The sequence below is a fragment of the Sander lucioperca genome, chromosome 1, assembly GCF_008315115.2.
Source record: "Sander lucioperca isolate FBNREF2018 chromosome 1, SLUC_FBN_1.2, whole genome shotgun sequence".
Taxonomy (NCBI): Eukaryota; Metazoa; Chordata; class Actinopteri; order Perciformes; family Percidae; genus Sander; species Sander lucioperca.
The window spans coordinates 44,113,646-44,131,050 of NC_050173.1; the positions used below are offsets into that span (position 1 = coordinate 44,113,646).

A 17,405-nucleotide genomic window follows, 5' to 3' on the forward strand; every position below is an offset into this window, starting at 1 on the left:
AATGTTATCCATTCAGTTAATCAGTTCATGGTTTTTAGGGGGCAAACTTTATACACAAAATATGATGATAACCCTACTATCATTTATCATATTTACAGTCATTGGTATAGATATCGACACAACACCAGCACTTCTGATTTTTGTTTATCAGTGCCCTCCCTTCTTTTTTCGTACCGAAAATATGTTCGGCTTTTACTCTGAAATTAACATATGTTGCTGCTTTTTTTATAAGGCTTTTATTTTGATAAAGGATTCCCCGGAGGTCGTGCTCGTTTGTTATTGTCGCGAGTTTGACAGGCTGCCGACATGACAACAACCATAGACACATGACAACCAGGTAAACGGGAGTTTGTCAGGAACGCCGAGAGAGCTCAGGACATCACAACGGGATTAAATACGTGATGAGAGCACTGTGACAGAAAGGTAAACGTTTTATTACATTTCTTCGTCAGTATTCTCAATTCTGTCTTTATCCAAACACAAGGCAGACTGCATAACGAAGGGTTTGCCTTTTCATCCCGCTCTGCGTCAGTTTGCTAACGAGCTCTTGTTGGTTTAAAGTCCTCTAACAGACATGTCTAAAAAAAAAAATGCATGGGTTAAGAAAATGCAAATGCCTAAAAAATTGAGTATCGTCTTGATTGGTTTCCGCCGCCCACATCAACTCTCATTCATAATAAAAATCAAAACAAGCTAATGTCGTTTTGCTGGTATCATTTACTGTATTGCCGCCAAGATGCTAACATGTGAAATGAAAGCAGGCTTCACAAACTAACACAGTGTTATGGTGGACAGGTTGATTTTTTGACATTTTTTTTGTGAAGGACACCTTTCATTTACAACCGGGGGTTAAATATCATTCTTTATTATTTCCACCTGTTGCACATAGAGCTATGATTGTCAAAACATGCACATATTTCACATAAACCTCTCACATTCAATCTGTAGTGTGTGTGTGTGTGTGTGTGTGTGTGTGTGTGTGTGTGTGTGTGTGTGTGTGTGTGTGTGTGTGTGTCTCAATATTGTATACATGCTATTAAATACATCTGATGTGTGTAGTCATGTATTTTCATTTCCCAAATCTATGTACAGTATGTCATCTCCATGCCTTGCTACCTGTGAAACCTGTGTGTATATTAGCCTATATGTTAGGCTTATGTGAAGCTATTTAAATAATTCACAGCTCTCCATTAACTTTTTGTCTGATTTGAAGAAGAAAAAATTGACACAGGAAAGGCCAACTGTAAAGCCTCATGCAAAATAGCTGGTTGTTGTTCAGACCAGGCACATGGTGTAGTGATATGAACAATGATGTTTAGTCCGTCTGAATTTGTTTATTTCAGTTCTCCGGTGATTAGGAAGCCAAGCTTACCATGACGTTTCCTTCTCCTTCTGCTGCTTCTGGTGTCCAGAGTGGAGCTACACTGAGAGAAGAAACCTAATGCACAGAGGTAATACTTCAATTTATTATTCTCATTATTCTGGGCACCTTTCTGTGGATGTATCCATACTGTCTGTCACGGCACAATCTTTGCTATTGGTTGCCAGGCTTTACAGTTTAGTTATGACTGTAATTTAAAGAAAGAATCAAACAACAAATTTGTTTGACTCCCCTGTGGAAGAAAACATTTTTTTTTCCCACTAAATGTATGAACAGTTTGTGAATACATCAGTTTCGTTGACTTTTTCTTGACTCAGTTGTTGTATTTCTTGCTTAACTTCTTTATGCATAGTGAGTTTTCAGTGTCAAATTTCTTTATTTGTTTCTTCTAAAACATATTTATTTAAGGATAGGGTGCCTATAAGTACTCACTGTAACTTGTTGCTTGTCTTCCAGCACACAGAATTAAGTCAATGTTATCACGTTGCTGCGTTTCATTTACTACTATTTATTCAACACTCCTCTCTGCCAATATTTCTTCCCCAGTGTGATGCCAGGTCAACAACATACCAATAATCAAGCAGCTTATGAATCCATGATGCAAAGTACAGTGTAAAAACTAAACACACCACATGAGACAATGTAAACCTCTATAGCTCAAACCGAAGACAGCAAAGTAAAGTCATGATGGCACCCTTAATCTGCTGTAACTCGCAGTCATCCTAAAATAATTCTTCACTCACTGTGGGTAATGCTGCAGCAACTTGAGACTCTGACAGAGAGAGTGTTTACTGCTGACTGAACAGGCAGGATGCAATCATCTCTGCTTTCATTTACAGCCATGATATCTTTTCTCAGCTGTTTGTCACTTGTTTTTGTTTTGCCAGCAGCAGGGAGACCTTAATGCTGGTTATTAACAGACTTTTGCATCCTTCCAGTTCAAAGTTCCTCTTGAAGTGTTGTCCAAGAGGAGCATGTTAAAGCAGTAATCTGGTCATATTGATTATGAACTTGAAAAGTAATGACATCCCTGATGTCCCGAGTTGGACCATTGCCACCTGATAGATGGTATTACATGTCTGATGTCAAAGTCTGTCATATGATAGTTTACTTTTAGCACCATAACAAAGATAATCTATGTCTTTATGCAGTGTAGGAAATAAATAGAAATATTTAGGGGACAACTTTTGCTAGCCTGGCTCCGCCCTCCTACGTACTTCCGCTCAATTTTCATTTTCCTTCAGTACACCGTCTGGGTTTGTGGTATATTCTTGGGTTTTCTCCGGCCAATCTTTACCGGTCCAATCAGCGAACAGAGGGAGTGGCTGAGAATGATAACGTTGAGGTTGTGTGCTAGTTTGAGTTGTAGTTCTGTAATGGCGGTGGAGAAAGATGCGAGTGAAGCCATTCGGTCCGTTGTGGCAACGCTGCCGAATATCCAGAAGTTAAAACCCAATCAAGAACAATATTTGCTGAGTTGTGTTGGTGGCCATGATGTTGTAGCCCTCCTCCCCACGGGGTTCGGGAAAAGTTAGATTTTCCAGCTCGCTCCGTTAGTGGTGAAAGAGTTGGCTAAGGTGAACGCTAGCAATGCTAAGTCGATAGTTGTTGTTGACATATGTCACGACCAAACGTTAGCGATTGGTTATGGCAGATCCAGAGTGGCTCTGGGCAGATCCAATAGTTTTAAACTTCAACAGAGTACCCACCTTCAAGGAAGTTAACACTTGTCAATGGAGAGTGGCCAGACTCTCTGTACAAATGAAATGTACCAGAGTCTGGTAGGACCAGGCTAAACCTTTGCCCCCACTGTCTAAAAAGTCAGGGCATTTACAAAATTGTGGGGACACTTTGAATAGTTATTAGGGAATAAAGTTGCTGTTTTAATAAGAAATGAGCTCAGATTAAAATGTGTTCAGTAATCACCTCCTTGTGCCAACGTGATGAAAAGCATACTATTGCTATTATCGGTGCATTTTTAACAGCGCAGTTTGTTTGCATGTATGTTAGGTGACTGGAATGGAAACTCTGAGATTCCTTGGGGACTTTTTGCCCTTAATTTCTTCATGTGAAGATATGCATGCAAAGGAGCTAGGAAGTGGACCAACCGTGCAATTACAGAAAACATGGTTCTACATTTAGCCTTCTTATCTCATCACTCCACCCAGTTTTGACTCTTCTTTCACCTTGATCTTCTTAAATGGCCTTTCCACTCCAGACATCAGTCACCATCTAACTACTAACTCAAAAGCTCTCCAGTCCAACAGGTGACTGGCACCGCATGTGATAAGCAAGTATTGTACACCCTGATATTTCAGAGTTTAAACAAACAGATAACAATAGTATTCACGGTCTGCCTGTAATGTCGATGACAAGAAGGATAACAGTGTCAGCCATTTCCACAGCCTTGGAACAAGTATACTCAGTGCTTTCTAGGAATGGAACATTTTTAGAAAGGCAGGTTTTGAGAATTCCCTGAAGCGTATTGTCACTTTGCACAAGCCGTGCTCTTCTGCATCACACCTTAAGTTGTTGTCAGATCATCATGAGTCAGCTGTTTAGAAAAAAAAAATGTTGTACTGCAGCATTCCATCCTGACATACCGATCGGATAAAGATTAGCCGCTGCCTTCCTGCCTCCATGACTGCAATGAATCTCTCCATTGTCTCAGGGCTCATGCTAACGTTGCTATTGTAATTCTAATTATTGGCAGGGCTCATACTAAGATGGTCTTTTGAGTGTATGTGTTTGGTTCTTCATTGTTTTTGAGAAACGAATGTTCTATTGAATCATCTAAAGGTAAGTGGAAATTAGTATAGTAAAATATTGAAATACTTATAAATGCTAAGTCTGTAAATCTGAATATTCATTCTAAGTCCTATGTTGATATTTTCATTTTCTAAAAAAAAAACATATAAAGTCTACATGAAGATGACGGAGGTAAAAATGAAGTAAGTTGTGATTGCATCCTGCCTCCTCTGTCAGTATTACATCTCCACCCTGATACTTTTTGGATTGGCAGCGACAGCTCCTGTCTGCACTATATCAAACAACAGATTTTCTGTGTTGAAGAAAGGTGTGTTGTGAGAGATGACAGATTGATCTTTTGCTGTGGAACCAAATCCACTGAAGCTGAATGAAGCGGTCACTGAGAATCTAGTACCTCCTTGAAAGTAAAACTGTTGTTTGAATGTGTTTTTTTCAGTTTGGTATCAGGTAACACAAGGACGTCTCTCTATTACTAAATAGACTTAGCCTGGGAAAACCCTGACGAACTTCCGGCAAATTTGAGATTTGCTCTGCAAGTCAGTCTGGCCAAGAGCCCATTCAAGCCCATTTCCAATTTTTCCAAATCGAGGCACCAATCGCAACTGTTGAGGCGGGCTTTACATGATGACGATAGCGCAGCGACGGCGAGCAGCTTTTTGTTTACATTCAACATGACGGCCACCGAAGCGCAGCAACCCGTTGATGCCGCTGTCGCTGCTACGTCACCCGGATCTTTGGTCTGATTGGTTGAAGGACTATCCAATTGCGCCCAGAGGCATTTGAGCTAAAATAGACTTGCATATCATAAAAACAGCATTTTACCAGGCTGCAGGCCACACTTTTAACTTCAATGATCCCAGAAACCCTTGGTTTGGTTTTATGTCCAAATACCTGCAAAACTAATGACATTCACATCAGCCCTGTCAAATTTTTTCAATTTGATTTTTGATTTAATTCGCAATTGTTAGCATGCATAGCATGCTAAACTAATACTGTTAATGTGGTAAAAATCTGGATATTAGCATTGTCATTGTGAGCATGTCAGCATGCTGATGTTAGTATTTTATGGAAAAGCACTGCTGTGTTTAAGTACAGCCTGTAGCGTAGCTGTTGGCTCTTAGTCTCAGTCTTGCTCAGATGCATTTTTTAAAAAGCTTTTAGCACCACAAGGGTAATTCTTTTCCATTGTAGTGTGACTGGTGTCTCTAATTAACATCAGATATTTGCACGGCTGGATACCTCCTTCCCTTAGAGGAAACTCAGTCTTTAACATTGAATGAAAGTGAATGGTTATGCTGTGGACTCTCAAAGTTCTCTTAACTTTTCATTTGAATTTTGTAATGACTAGTAGCTGCTCAGTGGGCATGCACGCACCGTCTTTAATTGTTTGTTTAATTGTTTGAAATGAATTGCATCCATAAATCTTTTATTTACGGCTGAAAAAATCCAAAGACGTGAGCCGTGAGTCCTTTTTGTTACCTTCTCCACCAGAAAATCCAGACAATCCCTTTGGAATTGGAAGAGGATGGGACGTCCCACGGGGCTTTTGTTTCCTGTGAGAGGAAAACTTCAATCATTTCATCGTTCCGCCTTCATTGGTCTGTGCAGTGTTTCATGAAAGCTATCTAGGTGTCGTCCGATTGGCCCTTCATTCCACTGTGAAGACACTGTGAGCCAATCAGCATCCGCCTGGGTGAGTGCCACTTCCTCTTCCCACCAGCTGCTGCAGTCAATCAGCTTATTCAGCTGTGTGTGTGTGTGTGTGTGTGTGTGTGTGTGTGTGTGGCCACCCTTTCCTCCCCCTCCCCTCTTTTTCCTTTGCAAAATAACCGGCCCACCGTCCTTTCCACTCCCATCCCCCCTTTCCTCACACACTTATACACAGTGTTTTTCTCTCTCTCTCTCACACACACACACACACACACACACACACACACACACACACACACACACACACACACTTGTGAATATACACTCACACACTCCTGCCACATGAGGCTCAGCAGCAGCCTGCTGTGTGTGAGTCACTGGAGAAAGTTACACTGGCGCATGTGTGTGTGTGTGTGTGTGTGTGTGTGTGTGTGTTTTCAATGCAGCAGAGTCTCCTCTGCAGCAGATTTCTACTTCAGTTGGGACAGAGCACACAAGACAGAGAGAGAGCGAAAGAGAGAGAGGGGTGAGATCAAGGTTCACCACAGCCGAATCAAGGATTTTACATAAGGTAATGATAGCCTGATCTCATGTAAATGCTACTCTGTCACTCTATTGCACACTGCTGTTGTCAGGACAGTGGAGTTTGCTGTGGTTTTGGTTCTGCTTGTAGGCAGCAGACGTCTCAGCCTGGAGCTCTTCTTTTTTTTGGGGGGGGGGATGTAAAGAAAGCTTTTGCGTCAGGTTGTGACTTAGAGTCATTTGTTTTTCTGTGTGTTTGTGTGCCATAATTGTAGTAACGTAATGGTTTAGAAAGGTTATAGGTAACACCAGTATAATACCTGGGTTTTGGTAAATGTACCAAAATGATACTCTTCTGAATACTTTACTTTTAGAGTTCTAAACATGTTTTTCTACAAGCTACTTTACATTTTTTTTAAAGTCAAACTTTTTTACAAATGTTAAATGAAAACACAAGCAGCCTGTCAAGAACTTTGTCTACAAGTTTAGAATAAGCAACATTTTGATTCAAATAAGGAACTATTTGAACAAGCGGGTATTCAATGCCAGCTTTTGGTCCAGTTTTGATTATTGCTGCAGATTGTTTTTTTGTTTTTTTTGCAAGTCCAAAAACAGTTTTGAGGTTTGACACCCATCTTTAGTTGTTATACCCAACTCTGGGTCACCATATGCTGCTAAACCCCTAAACCCTCTGTTGGAGGGAAAAGATAAATCTGTGAGGAAGGATTAGATCAGAATGAAGGATAACAGTCACAATAACCTATTTTAATAATGATGTTCAAGTGGTGGACACCTGAAAATACAATGTCATCCAGTGTAGCCATGCACATAATAACAAAAAGAAGACTATAGAGGCAATTTAACATTTATTGTGTGAATTTGTTGTTACAAACACCACTCTAGAACTACAGGCTTCAGTTAAGTCAAAAAGCAAAAACGGAACATTCTAACCTTCATGACTGTATGAATGAATTCAGGGCTGTTGTGTGAGACAGCTGCCAGTTTATCGCTACACCTAGCATAAAGTATTATACATAATGAAACCGAGTAAACGGATGAAAATGAATTCATTCATTTTTCAGTTACATATTTTTGATGACCTTTTTAGAAAAGATTCAGAACAGATTTACTCTGTGCAAGAACATATCTGTTCATAATTTAGTGACTCCGTTTAGATGTACAGTATCAGACTATTAGGGCTGTACTGTATATGTAACCTCAAGAGTATTTTGGTACAGACTGAATGTGTCCAAAGAACAGTACACAGAGTATGAAGAGTGTAATGTAGAAAAACATGTTCATCATTTTCAAAGTAAGGTATCACAAAGATTTTGCTTTGGTATCAGGAGTGAAACCACCCAAGCCTACAGACTATGATGCATAGAAGAAACTCTGAGCCTAAGTTGCTGATGTGGTCATGAGTCACAGACTCTATAATTTAATCACTGTCTCAAAAATAAAACTGTCATTAGAGTCCATCCTTTAAAGAAGGCTGTTTAGCTGAACCATGTAATGGCTAATTGTCACAGCGGTGGCAGCATTAGTTGGTCTGTAAGCAGCTTGCCAGCCTCCCAGTGGGTCAACACATGGTGTTCCAGCTCAGAGGGTCCATGACAATACATCTCCCCTCTCTGCATGTTTGTGTGAAGTAAACAATACAAACCGGCCCACCAAATGGTCCAATCAGGCCCACTGGATGACTTTGCAAAGTTTGAAAATTGCAGAGAATTAATTCATTCCAAATTTACTACTTTTAATCTCAGAGAATATCTGAGTTCTTTTTCAAGCTGACAAGAAACTCTGGCAGGTCTTTCTGGAGTGGTTTACTGGTCTGGCCCACCTCAGATCAAATTTGGGGTATGTGGCCCATGAACTAAAATGAGTTTGACACCTCTAATATAAACAAAGCCATCACATATGCAGCTATGCTGCTGTCTGAGGGTTTGTGGAGTTCATTTTGATATGAGATGATTGATATACTTCACTTCCAAGTGATAAAACCTTAAATCAAAATGAGGAATATTGTGTTAGCTGCCCTGAAATTCTAGGAATTTCCATGTGGACGATATATCCAGCACCAAACTCTTACTTCACTTTTGTGGTCCGTGAACAACAGACAGAGGGTAGAAAATGGAAATTGAGTTTTTACGACAATAACTTTCTTTATACTACATACATGTTGGGTTTGTCCATGTAAATGGTGAGTACATGAATTGCAGACAAATAGGTCCTTAAACTGAAAAAGTTGTTTATGTAATACTGAATGTCTCCAACAGCATGGAAGTTGCCAACTAGTTTCATTCTCCTACAATCAGTATTCTTTCACCTTTTCATGTAAATGTGTCACTTCTGACAGCACAGCAGTGCTAAAACAGGAAACGCACATACAAGGGTAGGACTTACAAAAAGTTAACGCCTGCAGAAATCCTTATCTTCTGACTGTTGCTGGTTATCTTTTCTGGTTGTTTCATAATGCCCGTATATTGAGCTTTTGAAGTTTAACACACCATTGTCCACTCCACACCTTATTTTACTCAACAAAAGACGTCAAGTATGTTTTGACTTTTAAGTTTCACTGGCCTGATGTATCTCTCCAAATAGCAGCCATCTATTTTGACTTTTTAAAAGATCATTTTTTTCTTGCTATGTACGAGGCTAAAGCTGCTCATTCTAGCTGATATTTCACCACAATTAGGCGACTTAGGTCCTGTAACATGTACTTAATTTCTTGGAAATGCAAGAAAATGTATCATTGTAAAGTTTGGAGTGTCCTTCCTTGTCATCCAGTACTATTGACATCTGGTGGTCCATCTGGTTCACACTGGGATGAGGACATTTGACACCATGCAGCAGTTGCACTTAATCAATCAATTATTTTATGTGTCACATGAAATCGTACGAGGTACAATTCCAGTAAAATGTTATCACACTGATAGCTCAGAGAATCAATAATGGGGGGGAGACTTATATCTTGTTAAGATGGGTGTTCTTTTACAGTAGAAAACTGCAGTCCAAGCCATCATTTACCATAACTCTGTTTTCTCTGTGGTTTTAAATGTGAATAAAATGCTCTTATAATATTGGAAATATGCTTAACAATGCCTATGAAGAAGATAAAGAACCTGTTACTTATGAGTAGGGCTGAACGATTTTGGGAAAAAATTTAAAAGTTCAATATTCACTTTCTAACAGATACACCATGTCATGGAGCATTATAACATGAGACACCATCCGAACTGCTCTATATTCTCATGCAAGGATGAGAACATAGATATGCTCTGCCAGCAATAAGTGTTTTTCTTTTAATAAGCATGGAACATTGAACAGTCAAACACAGAACATTTATTCCAATACATATAAATAATCAGTACTTTCCGGTAAACTGAAATTTCTGTAATGCCTCAGTTCAATAGCAGCATCTACATATTCGCACCTTCTATGATCATGTTAAATAAAGTAATATAGATGAAACATCCACTTAAAATAGGACATTTCTGTAAACAATCTGTGATATGTAACATTATTATAACATTATTATTATATGTGTTTAATGTTAAACCAAACATTCAACTAAATATTGGACATTCATTGGAGATTAATCACGGTCTTCACTATTAGCTAATTGCATTCTTTCAAATCTCGGATTTCGATTTGAAAACAATTAATCGTTCAGCCCTACTTATGAAGAGATATTATTTGCCATTACATAGCATGGAAACAAATGGTCTAAACCGTGTTTGCTTTGCTTTGACAGTGATCTCCAACATGGAGGTGCCCAGGAGGCCTCAGCCCTCCTCCTTCACACTGCCTCTCCCTAAACCGGCCTCATCTGCTCTGTCTCCCCTCGGAGCTTTAGAGAAGATCTCCAAGAAAGATGTAATGAAAGAGAAGTTCCAGGAGACGGAGGATGAAACCGCAGACACAGATGAGTTTGAGGAAGAGATTTTCAGCACAGAGGAGGAGTTGAATGCGTCGGTGTTTGTGGAGGCGCCTGCCGAGACCTCGGAACTTTTGGATACAAATACTTCCACTGGGGGGAAAAATGTCAAACTCTCCTCACAGGATAGTTTCTCAGAGGACAGCGCAATATCAGAGGAGAGGTTGGCAGAGGAGGCAGAAGAGGCCAAAAAAAAGTCTGAAGAGGAGGAAGCGGCAGCTAAAGAGAGGGAAGCCCAGAGACAGATGCTGGCCATCGAGGAGCTGGTCCAGTCGGAGAGGAATTACATTCGACTGCTGCAAATTAGCACCGTGACCATCAAGAGCAACCTCCAGAAACTACAGGTATAAATCAGTGAGGTATAAATGAAGTGTTTATAGCATTAAGTAGCTAGGGCTGGGATGATATGCTTTTGTCCCGATTTTGATTCTTTCACGATACATGGGTGCCGATTTGATTTGTATTGCGATTTTCATTTATCGCGATTCTTGAAGTATTGCGATTTGATAGTATTGAGTTTTGCAATTTTCTTTTCCTTCTTTAACAAAAACAAAAGTTGAATTATACACCTTTTGAGACGATATATATTATGAGACATTTCTAAAAACGAATAGTTTTCTAAGAAGAAAGCACATCACATGTCAGTCAGCCAGTCTGACATTTATTTAATTTGTAAATAAGTGCATAACATGGATTTTCTGTATTTTCTGCTTTCGGTCTGTTTTTCCTGGAAACAGATATGATGTAGTCATCGTCTGCAGTACCGTATAAACAGAAAATATTTAGGTGAATCATTGGTAAAAAAAATTATAATTAAAAAAGATCGATTCTGGTGATTCTGCTGAGAAAGAGGCTGCAAGCCCCTGTACAAAGATATATATCAAACAATATATGCAGCATTAGAGCAAAGGCATATTACGTTTTTTTTCTGGAGACGAGTGCCTTGGATTTTCTTGAAGCCTATTCAATTTCAGATCATGTTTAGTTCCGAGTTTTGAATTTTTATTGTGGGACAACCCTTTGATTGTGCCTTTTTTAATTAAAACATAATCACTACATGTTGAATTGGCACTGCAACTTCCAGGAGAAGAACTGTAATGCGGAGGCTGCTCGGTGGTTTATTATCGTTAGCTTTTCATTACGTCTGAGGTATTGCTTGTTACTGCTAAATAATCATTTATTATTGGCACGGAAATGAAACGAGGCCCTGTACAACATAATGGAATCAGGCTTTATGTGCCGAAAGGACTGAGCTGTGTGAGTGAGCGTGACAATGATAACGCGCCAAGGGAACGGTAGATGAAGGGATAGATAATGAAATGAAAACAAAATAAAAAAGGAGCAGCGGAAGGGCTAAATTACGGGCTGATGACCTGCTAAGGGAAGGAGATTAACTGTTGAATAAAGGAACAGTTGATGAGATAGACATTAAAAAAAGAAATTGGTCTGTGTTATGTGGCATCGTCCGGTGTAAAATTGAGAGGCAAAATGCGAATGTGTGGAAATTAATGAAAGACGGAGTTGAAAACAGAATTGAAAATATGGATAAAGGAATGTGATGGATGGAGGAAGGACAGCAGGGGAAAGCAGCACAGTGGCTAGACAGAGAAATAGGATAGATATGTGAATGAATGGTGCCATTGTGAGACAGGAAAGTTGCTGGTTTGTTTTCTGTGCAGATTGTTCAGTCTTCCAGCAGTGCCCACTGTTCTCTCATTAGAATAGAATGGAGGCAAACAGAAGGGTTCTTTATCAGCTGTGCATTAGCATTTTTCTTGTAAGAGAGCAGACACACATGCATATGTTGCACAAGATAGACATTTCATTTGAATATGTGAATACATCTTACTTTTAAACTCTACAATTGTTATAACACAGAAACTTCAGTTTTGGAAGTACATGATGCTGATGCTAATAACACTATATGTCACAGTTCTGTTATATTGCCAAATTATCACTTGTGTTTGCTTTGCCGTTCAACATTTATTTTAGTTTTCTGTTTTGAGTAACCTATATTTTAAGTAACCTATATACACTTAAATACCTGTTGTTACTTAGCTTATTGAGCTAACTAATTTTATTTGAGCCATTTTTTGGTTGAATTTGTACTATTTTATTTATATAGGCTCATGTTTTGTATTTGTCTTTTAACATCTCAGGATGTTAGAAATAAGTGTTGTCACTTTAACCTGTTATTCCTTTGGACTCCGAGTGTCCTTTTTAGTTCCACAAAATTTAGTGGAAAGGCTAAGGAATGTGGTTAATATTTGGGGGAAATTAAAGAAAATGTTTAAAAAAAGCAACTCAGCAATTTCAATGAAATGTTATTTATAGTGTCAAATCACAACAGGAGTTATCTCAGGACATTTTACAGGTAGAGTAGATCTACCCCAGCCCCCCCCCCCCCCTAAGAGCAGACATTTGGTACAATAGAGACGTCCTTTTTTCAGGCAGAAACCTCAGACAGACCCTGGCTCTTGGTGGGCGGCCAGTTGGGGCACAGAGACACTGACACAGATATACAGATATGGAGAAATATGATTCATATTAATTATAGCAGTTGGTATGATGATCGTTGATTCTACCACATCCACTGGGAGTTGACTTGAGGTAATCAGGTCATTAGGTTAAATGATTATGTTTCTTCTGCATGTCATTACATATTTAAATAGAATCTTAGCTCAGGACACGAGTCATTTCTGTTCTCACTTTCTGTCTGCCTGCCCACCGCAGCCTCCTCCAGCCAACCTGGACAGCATGTTTCTCTACATCGAGGATGTGATTGACGTGTCAAGTCGACTCCTCAGCCTGCTGGACCAGAAGCAGGTTCAGCCTGGAGACCCCCTCTTCCTGAAGACACTCTGTAAGGGATACAACTTAACTTTCTCTCATTTATTTTCTCACGTCGTTTCCTCAGCATTAGGTTTCCTCAGCATTTGCCCCAAATATCCCCGGATATCCTAGATTATGCAAATAGAAATTAAATAACAAAAAACAACAGTGAATCACGTTCTAAGGACAATTTCTGTTAAAATACAGTCATACAACTGTTAATACACAGATATTTCTTAGTGTGGTACCGATACCGTGACTTCGATACCGGTTCCTTAGTCTGTACTTAGCGTTCCACTTCCGGGATTGCTCCGTTGCCGCCGGAAAATCTGCCGGATTTCACTCATTTAGGCCGGATATCCATTGCCTTGGGCTTCCTTTGTGTTGGCATTTTAAAGTCCGGTGGATTTCTGAGGACTATGGTTAACTGCTCCTCAGATCTCTGCAGGGTAAATCCAGACAGCTAGCTAGACTATCTGTCCAATCTGAGTTTTCTGTTGCAAGACTAAAACAACTTTTAAACGTACACATGTTCCACCAAAACAAGTTCCTTCCAAACCTATTTTGCAGATGCACCGCAGCTTTTCTCCGTTGCTTAGCACCGCCCAAGATGATTGTGATTGGTTTAAAGAAATGCCAATAAACCAGAGCACGTTAAACCAGACTATTGGAGGAGGGTCTGGCAAAGCGAGACTACCAGTTCCTAAACAATACTTTTTTGATACCAATTTTATAAAACAAAAATAATTTACAACACTACACGTTAAAGCAGCGTAGTAATGTAGAGTTTTTTTCTGCCTGTCTCTACAACGTGTAACGTTACACAGCCAATCAGCAGCATTATTAGATTTTGGTTAAGCATGCTTATTGGCGCACTAACCCTGATGAGATTTGATCTTAGGTATTGCAATTTGGTATTGAATGACGTTGCATTTTTTGATACTCGATACTTCGAGGATATTCGGTCGGTGCCTGAAAAATATCGAACTATGTACCCAGTCCTACATGAGCTTGCGCAGCCTTTCAACAGGAAGTGGTAAAATTGTTGCTGGTTTCACAGAGGGTTTCTCTTCTTAGACCAATTACTCTGATCACACTTGTTGACAGGAAACAAATAAAATCCTCCCCCCGTCTTGTTGTCAGAGGTGGTTTTCACATTCATGTTAGAATTTAAACGAGTTCACACTGACACATTCACAGTCTGGACAAAGGTCTCAGGATGTGGTGATGGGTGCATCTCCAAATTAATGCAAAACACACAAGTCTGCAATGCATGTACTGTATTTGCACATGCTAAAAGCCATGAGTAAGTTAAGTAAGTAAATATACGTTTTGCCTCCCTGACAGGTGATTCGTTCCTCAGCCTGTCTTCAGACATTGAGGCAGCCTATAAGGAATACCTGGCCAACTACACCAACATTACAGTGGTGGAGAACAGCTACAAACAGAAGGAGGCGCTCTGGAACGAGATTGTCGGAGTCATCAAGGCCTCAGCGTAGGGATCTATCATTTTCTGTTTTTTTATATTGACTAAAACATAAAATTATAACTGGATAAACAAAAGACCTAACACGAAATGGTTGTTGATTTCAGTCCTGAAGTTATGACTGTTTAATGTTGCCATTCATCTCTCCAGGCCTGAAGTAAACGCCACCTCTCTGAGTTTCTTCTTGGTGATGCCGGTGCAGCGAATCGCCCGCTACCCCCTCCTCCTGCAGACCATCCAGAAACACACTGAACGAACGCACCCGGCGTATGGCCTTCTGGAGCATGCCGCTCATACCTCCATCGCCTTGAACTGTCGCATCAATGAGTACAAACGCTTCAGAGAAGTTGGTGAGGCCGGTTCATAAAGTCCACTATTATCATATAAGCTGATACATAAACAACTTAAAATATAATTTTCCCTTTTATGGTACCCTCCTTTGTGATCCAGTTAGTGCAGGAAGGCACTGATACATCTAGAGTCAAGGATGTATGATATTTCTTTAGTTTTCTAAACTGTTTGGTTTTGCCTTACTTTTGCACTATTTAGAATGTATTGATTGTATTGTTTATATTTTGTATTTTCAATTCCTGTGTTTGTCTGGCACATACTTTGAGATATTTGACAATAAAGTTGACTTGACTACCCCAGATTAACTGTCCCTCATACTATGATTGTAGCTGACAAATACAAGAAGACAGAAACCCTGACTATAAAGGACAAGATCAACCGCCTCAACACCCACAGCATCGCAAAGAAGACAGCGAGGCTCAGCCAGCACATCAAACATGAGACTGGAATAGCACCTAAGGTAGGATTGAAGTGTTTAATGGCCCTAGTTTAAATAACCGCCTGCTGGAGCAACCCAAGACCCTTGCCATCTCCAGGATGTTGTTCTATAACTAACCCTGGCCGATCACTGTCCCTTGTTTGAAGTTAGACATTAGAAATCAGAGAAGCAACACGTACACGTTGCAGTTATGTTTCATGGTGCTTATACTTGAAGGTAACTACTGACTCTCCCAAGCCTCTGAGTCATAGATGATCTTCCAGCAGACACCCTGCCTCTAGCTGCAATACAGTGGTTAATGATTAATCAGTGTTTTACCTGCAGACAAAACAGTATATGACTTGTTAGGAACCTGCTGTTTGCTCTGTTCTGCTACACTTTGCTTTGCCTTAAGTTACACTTATCTGTCCACAGATTTTTTTTAAAAAAATTTTTAGGTCTGATCAAAGAGTTCACATCCATGAGCATCCTCACATGTCACCTGTGGCTTCATTTTTAATAGTTGCTCACAGGATAACATTTTCCTACTTTGCCTTATGATCTTTTTACATTCCGCATACATTATATAGGTTGCAGCTGCATTGCATATATGTAGAATATGAAGGAATCACACTTTGAAGCTCTGCAAAAACCCAATTATCTGTGCTGTCATTTAAAGCTATTTGCTGTATTTAAAACAAGTGCAACCACAGCTTTAGATGACAGAATAGACTAGTAGCACTTTGCTAATGTGTGTATTACTAGAAATGAATGATACAAAAATAAAGAAAATATAGCTCAGACAGAGTAAGAGAAGGAGCCATGTGTCTAGAATCCATGTAGACAAAACGCACCATTGTATTAATGTTGCATAACAGCAGATGGAAAGCAGTATTTACCAGGGGTGTGAATCTTCACTGGTGTCACGATTCAATGTGATTACGATTATCCTGTCAACGATTCATATCGATTCAATACTAGACGCGTCACCTCCTCAGTATTATATATTGCTACACATGGTTTTCATCACCAAATTCAAGATGTCAGATATATATATAAAACTCCCCTTTTTATTGTATCAGCTCCTAAAAAAAGACACTTCCTGAATATAGCGGAGTCTGAACGCAACAGACAAAGGGCAAAAACAAAAAAAGCAGCGCCCGGAAAAATCAACAAGTAACATCATTAGGCAATAATCGATTATGGTATGTCGCTGCATCGGTGCAGAATCGTCCGCGTCCGCATCGCGATGCATCGATGCTATGATTCATTTCACACCCCTAGTAGTTACATGGATTCTAAGTAGAGTGCGGATCGGGCCGCATTTTTCTGTCTGAGCCCGGCCCGCATCCGACAGAGCAGTTAACGAACCCGGCCCGAGCCCGACAGGAATTAAGATAATTTTTGTCCGAGACCGACACAGTTAAAATCTCATTTTTTTTCTCATACTAATGACACATGTAGCCTACGTTTTGTTTGTGTGGAAAGCCCGCTTTTATTAAGCAGCTGTAGGAAGGCATTCGGAAATGTCAACAGATGAGCACATCAGCGCACACAGGGCAACAAGCGCACGTTAACACAGGCTCACACCTACGTAATAAGCTTTTTTAAATTTCAAATGTTCAATGCCTTATCGTGCTGATGTGACCGAGCCCGACCCGAACCCGAGCATCTTTTCTAAATATCTGTCCGAACCCGGCCCGGCCCGTCGGGTACCGCCGGGTCCCGACATGCTCGGTTCGGGTATCCATCCTCTAATTGTAAGGGATTGGTACTAGTGATTTTAGTGATTGTTTCAAGTCGTTATTTTATTTTCTATTCCCATTATTTACATTATATTTTAAGCGTTTAGCTGACACTTTCATGATTAGGGATTTGACGCATCTACAAAATATTCTTCCTTAAACAATTAAAATCACAAGCAGCCAATAGTATGCATTAGAAAGGTCAGAGTCATACTGCCCTCAATGTGTTCTACGTAGTAAAAACTAAAAAGATGAAGACAAAGGAAGAGAAATGATAGCAATTACAGAGCTTAGAAAAGAGGCAAATGTGATCT

The 17,405-nt window shown here is 39.8% G+C and overlaps 1 protein-coding gene across 4 annotated transcripts in view; it reads left to right on the forward strand.

The window, feature by feature from the left end:
- The first annotated feature begins 221 nt into the window (after nt 1–221).
- The window catches only part of arhgef37 (Rho guanine nucleotide exchange factor (GEF) 37), a 29,989-nt gene continuing 12,805 nt past the window's right edge, over nt 222–17,405 (forward strand). Inside the window, exons 1-9 of one of the 4 annotated variants that reach the window (XM_036004713.1) lie at nt 222–423; nt 1,344–1,451; nt 5,642–5,843; nt 6,244–6,371; nt 10,077–10,603; nt 12,993–13,122; nt 14,439–14,586; nt 14,728–14,927; nt 15,258–15,388. In XM_036004713.1, the coding sequence (XP_035860606.1) occupies nt 10,088–10,603; nt 12,993–13,122; nt 14,439–14,586; nt 14,728–14,927; nt 15,258–15,388 (1,125 nt within the window). In that variant the 5' untranslated portion in view covers nt 222–423; nt 1,344–1,451; nt 5,642–5,843; nt 6,244–6,371; nt 10,077–10,087. Of the gene's footprint in view, nt 424–1,343; nt 1,452–3,994; nt 4,181–5,641; nt 5,844–6,243; nt 6,372–10,076; nt 10,604–12,992; nt 13,123–14,438; nt 14,587–14,727; nt 14,928–15,257; nt 15,389–17,405 lie in introns of those variants that run through there. The other 3 variants (XM_031317134.2, XM_031317135.2, XM_031317137.2) reach the window with 3 other exon arrangements.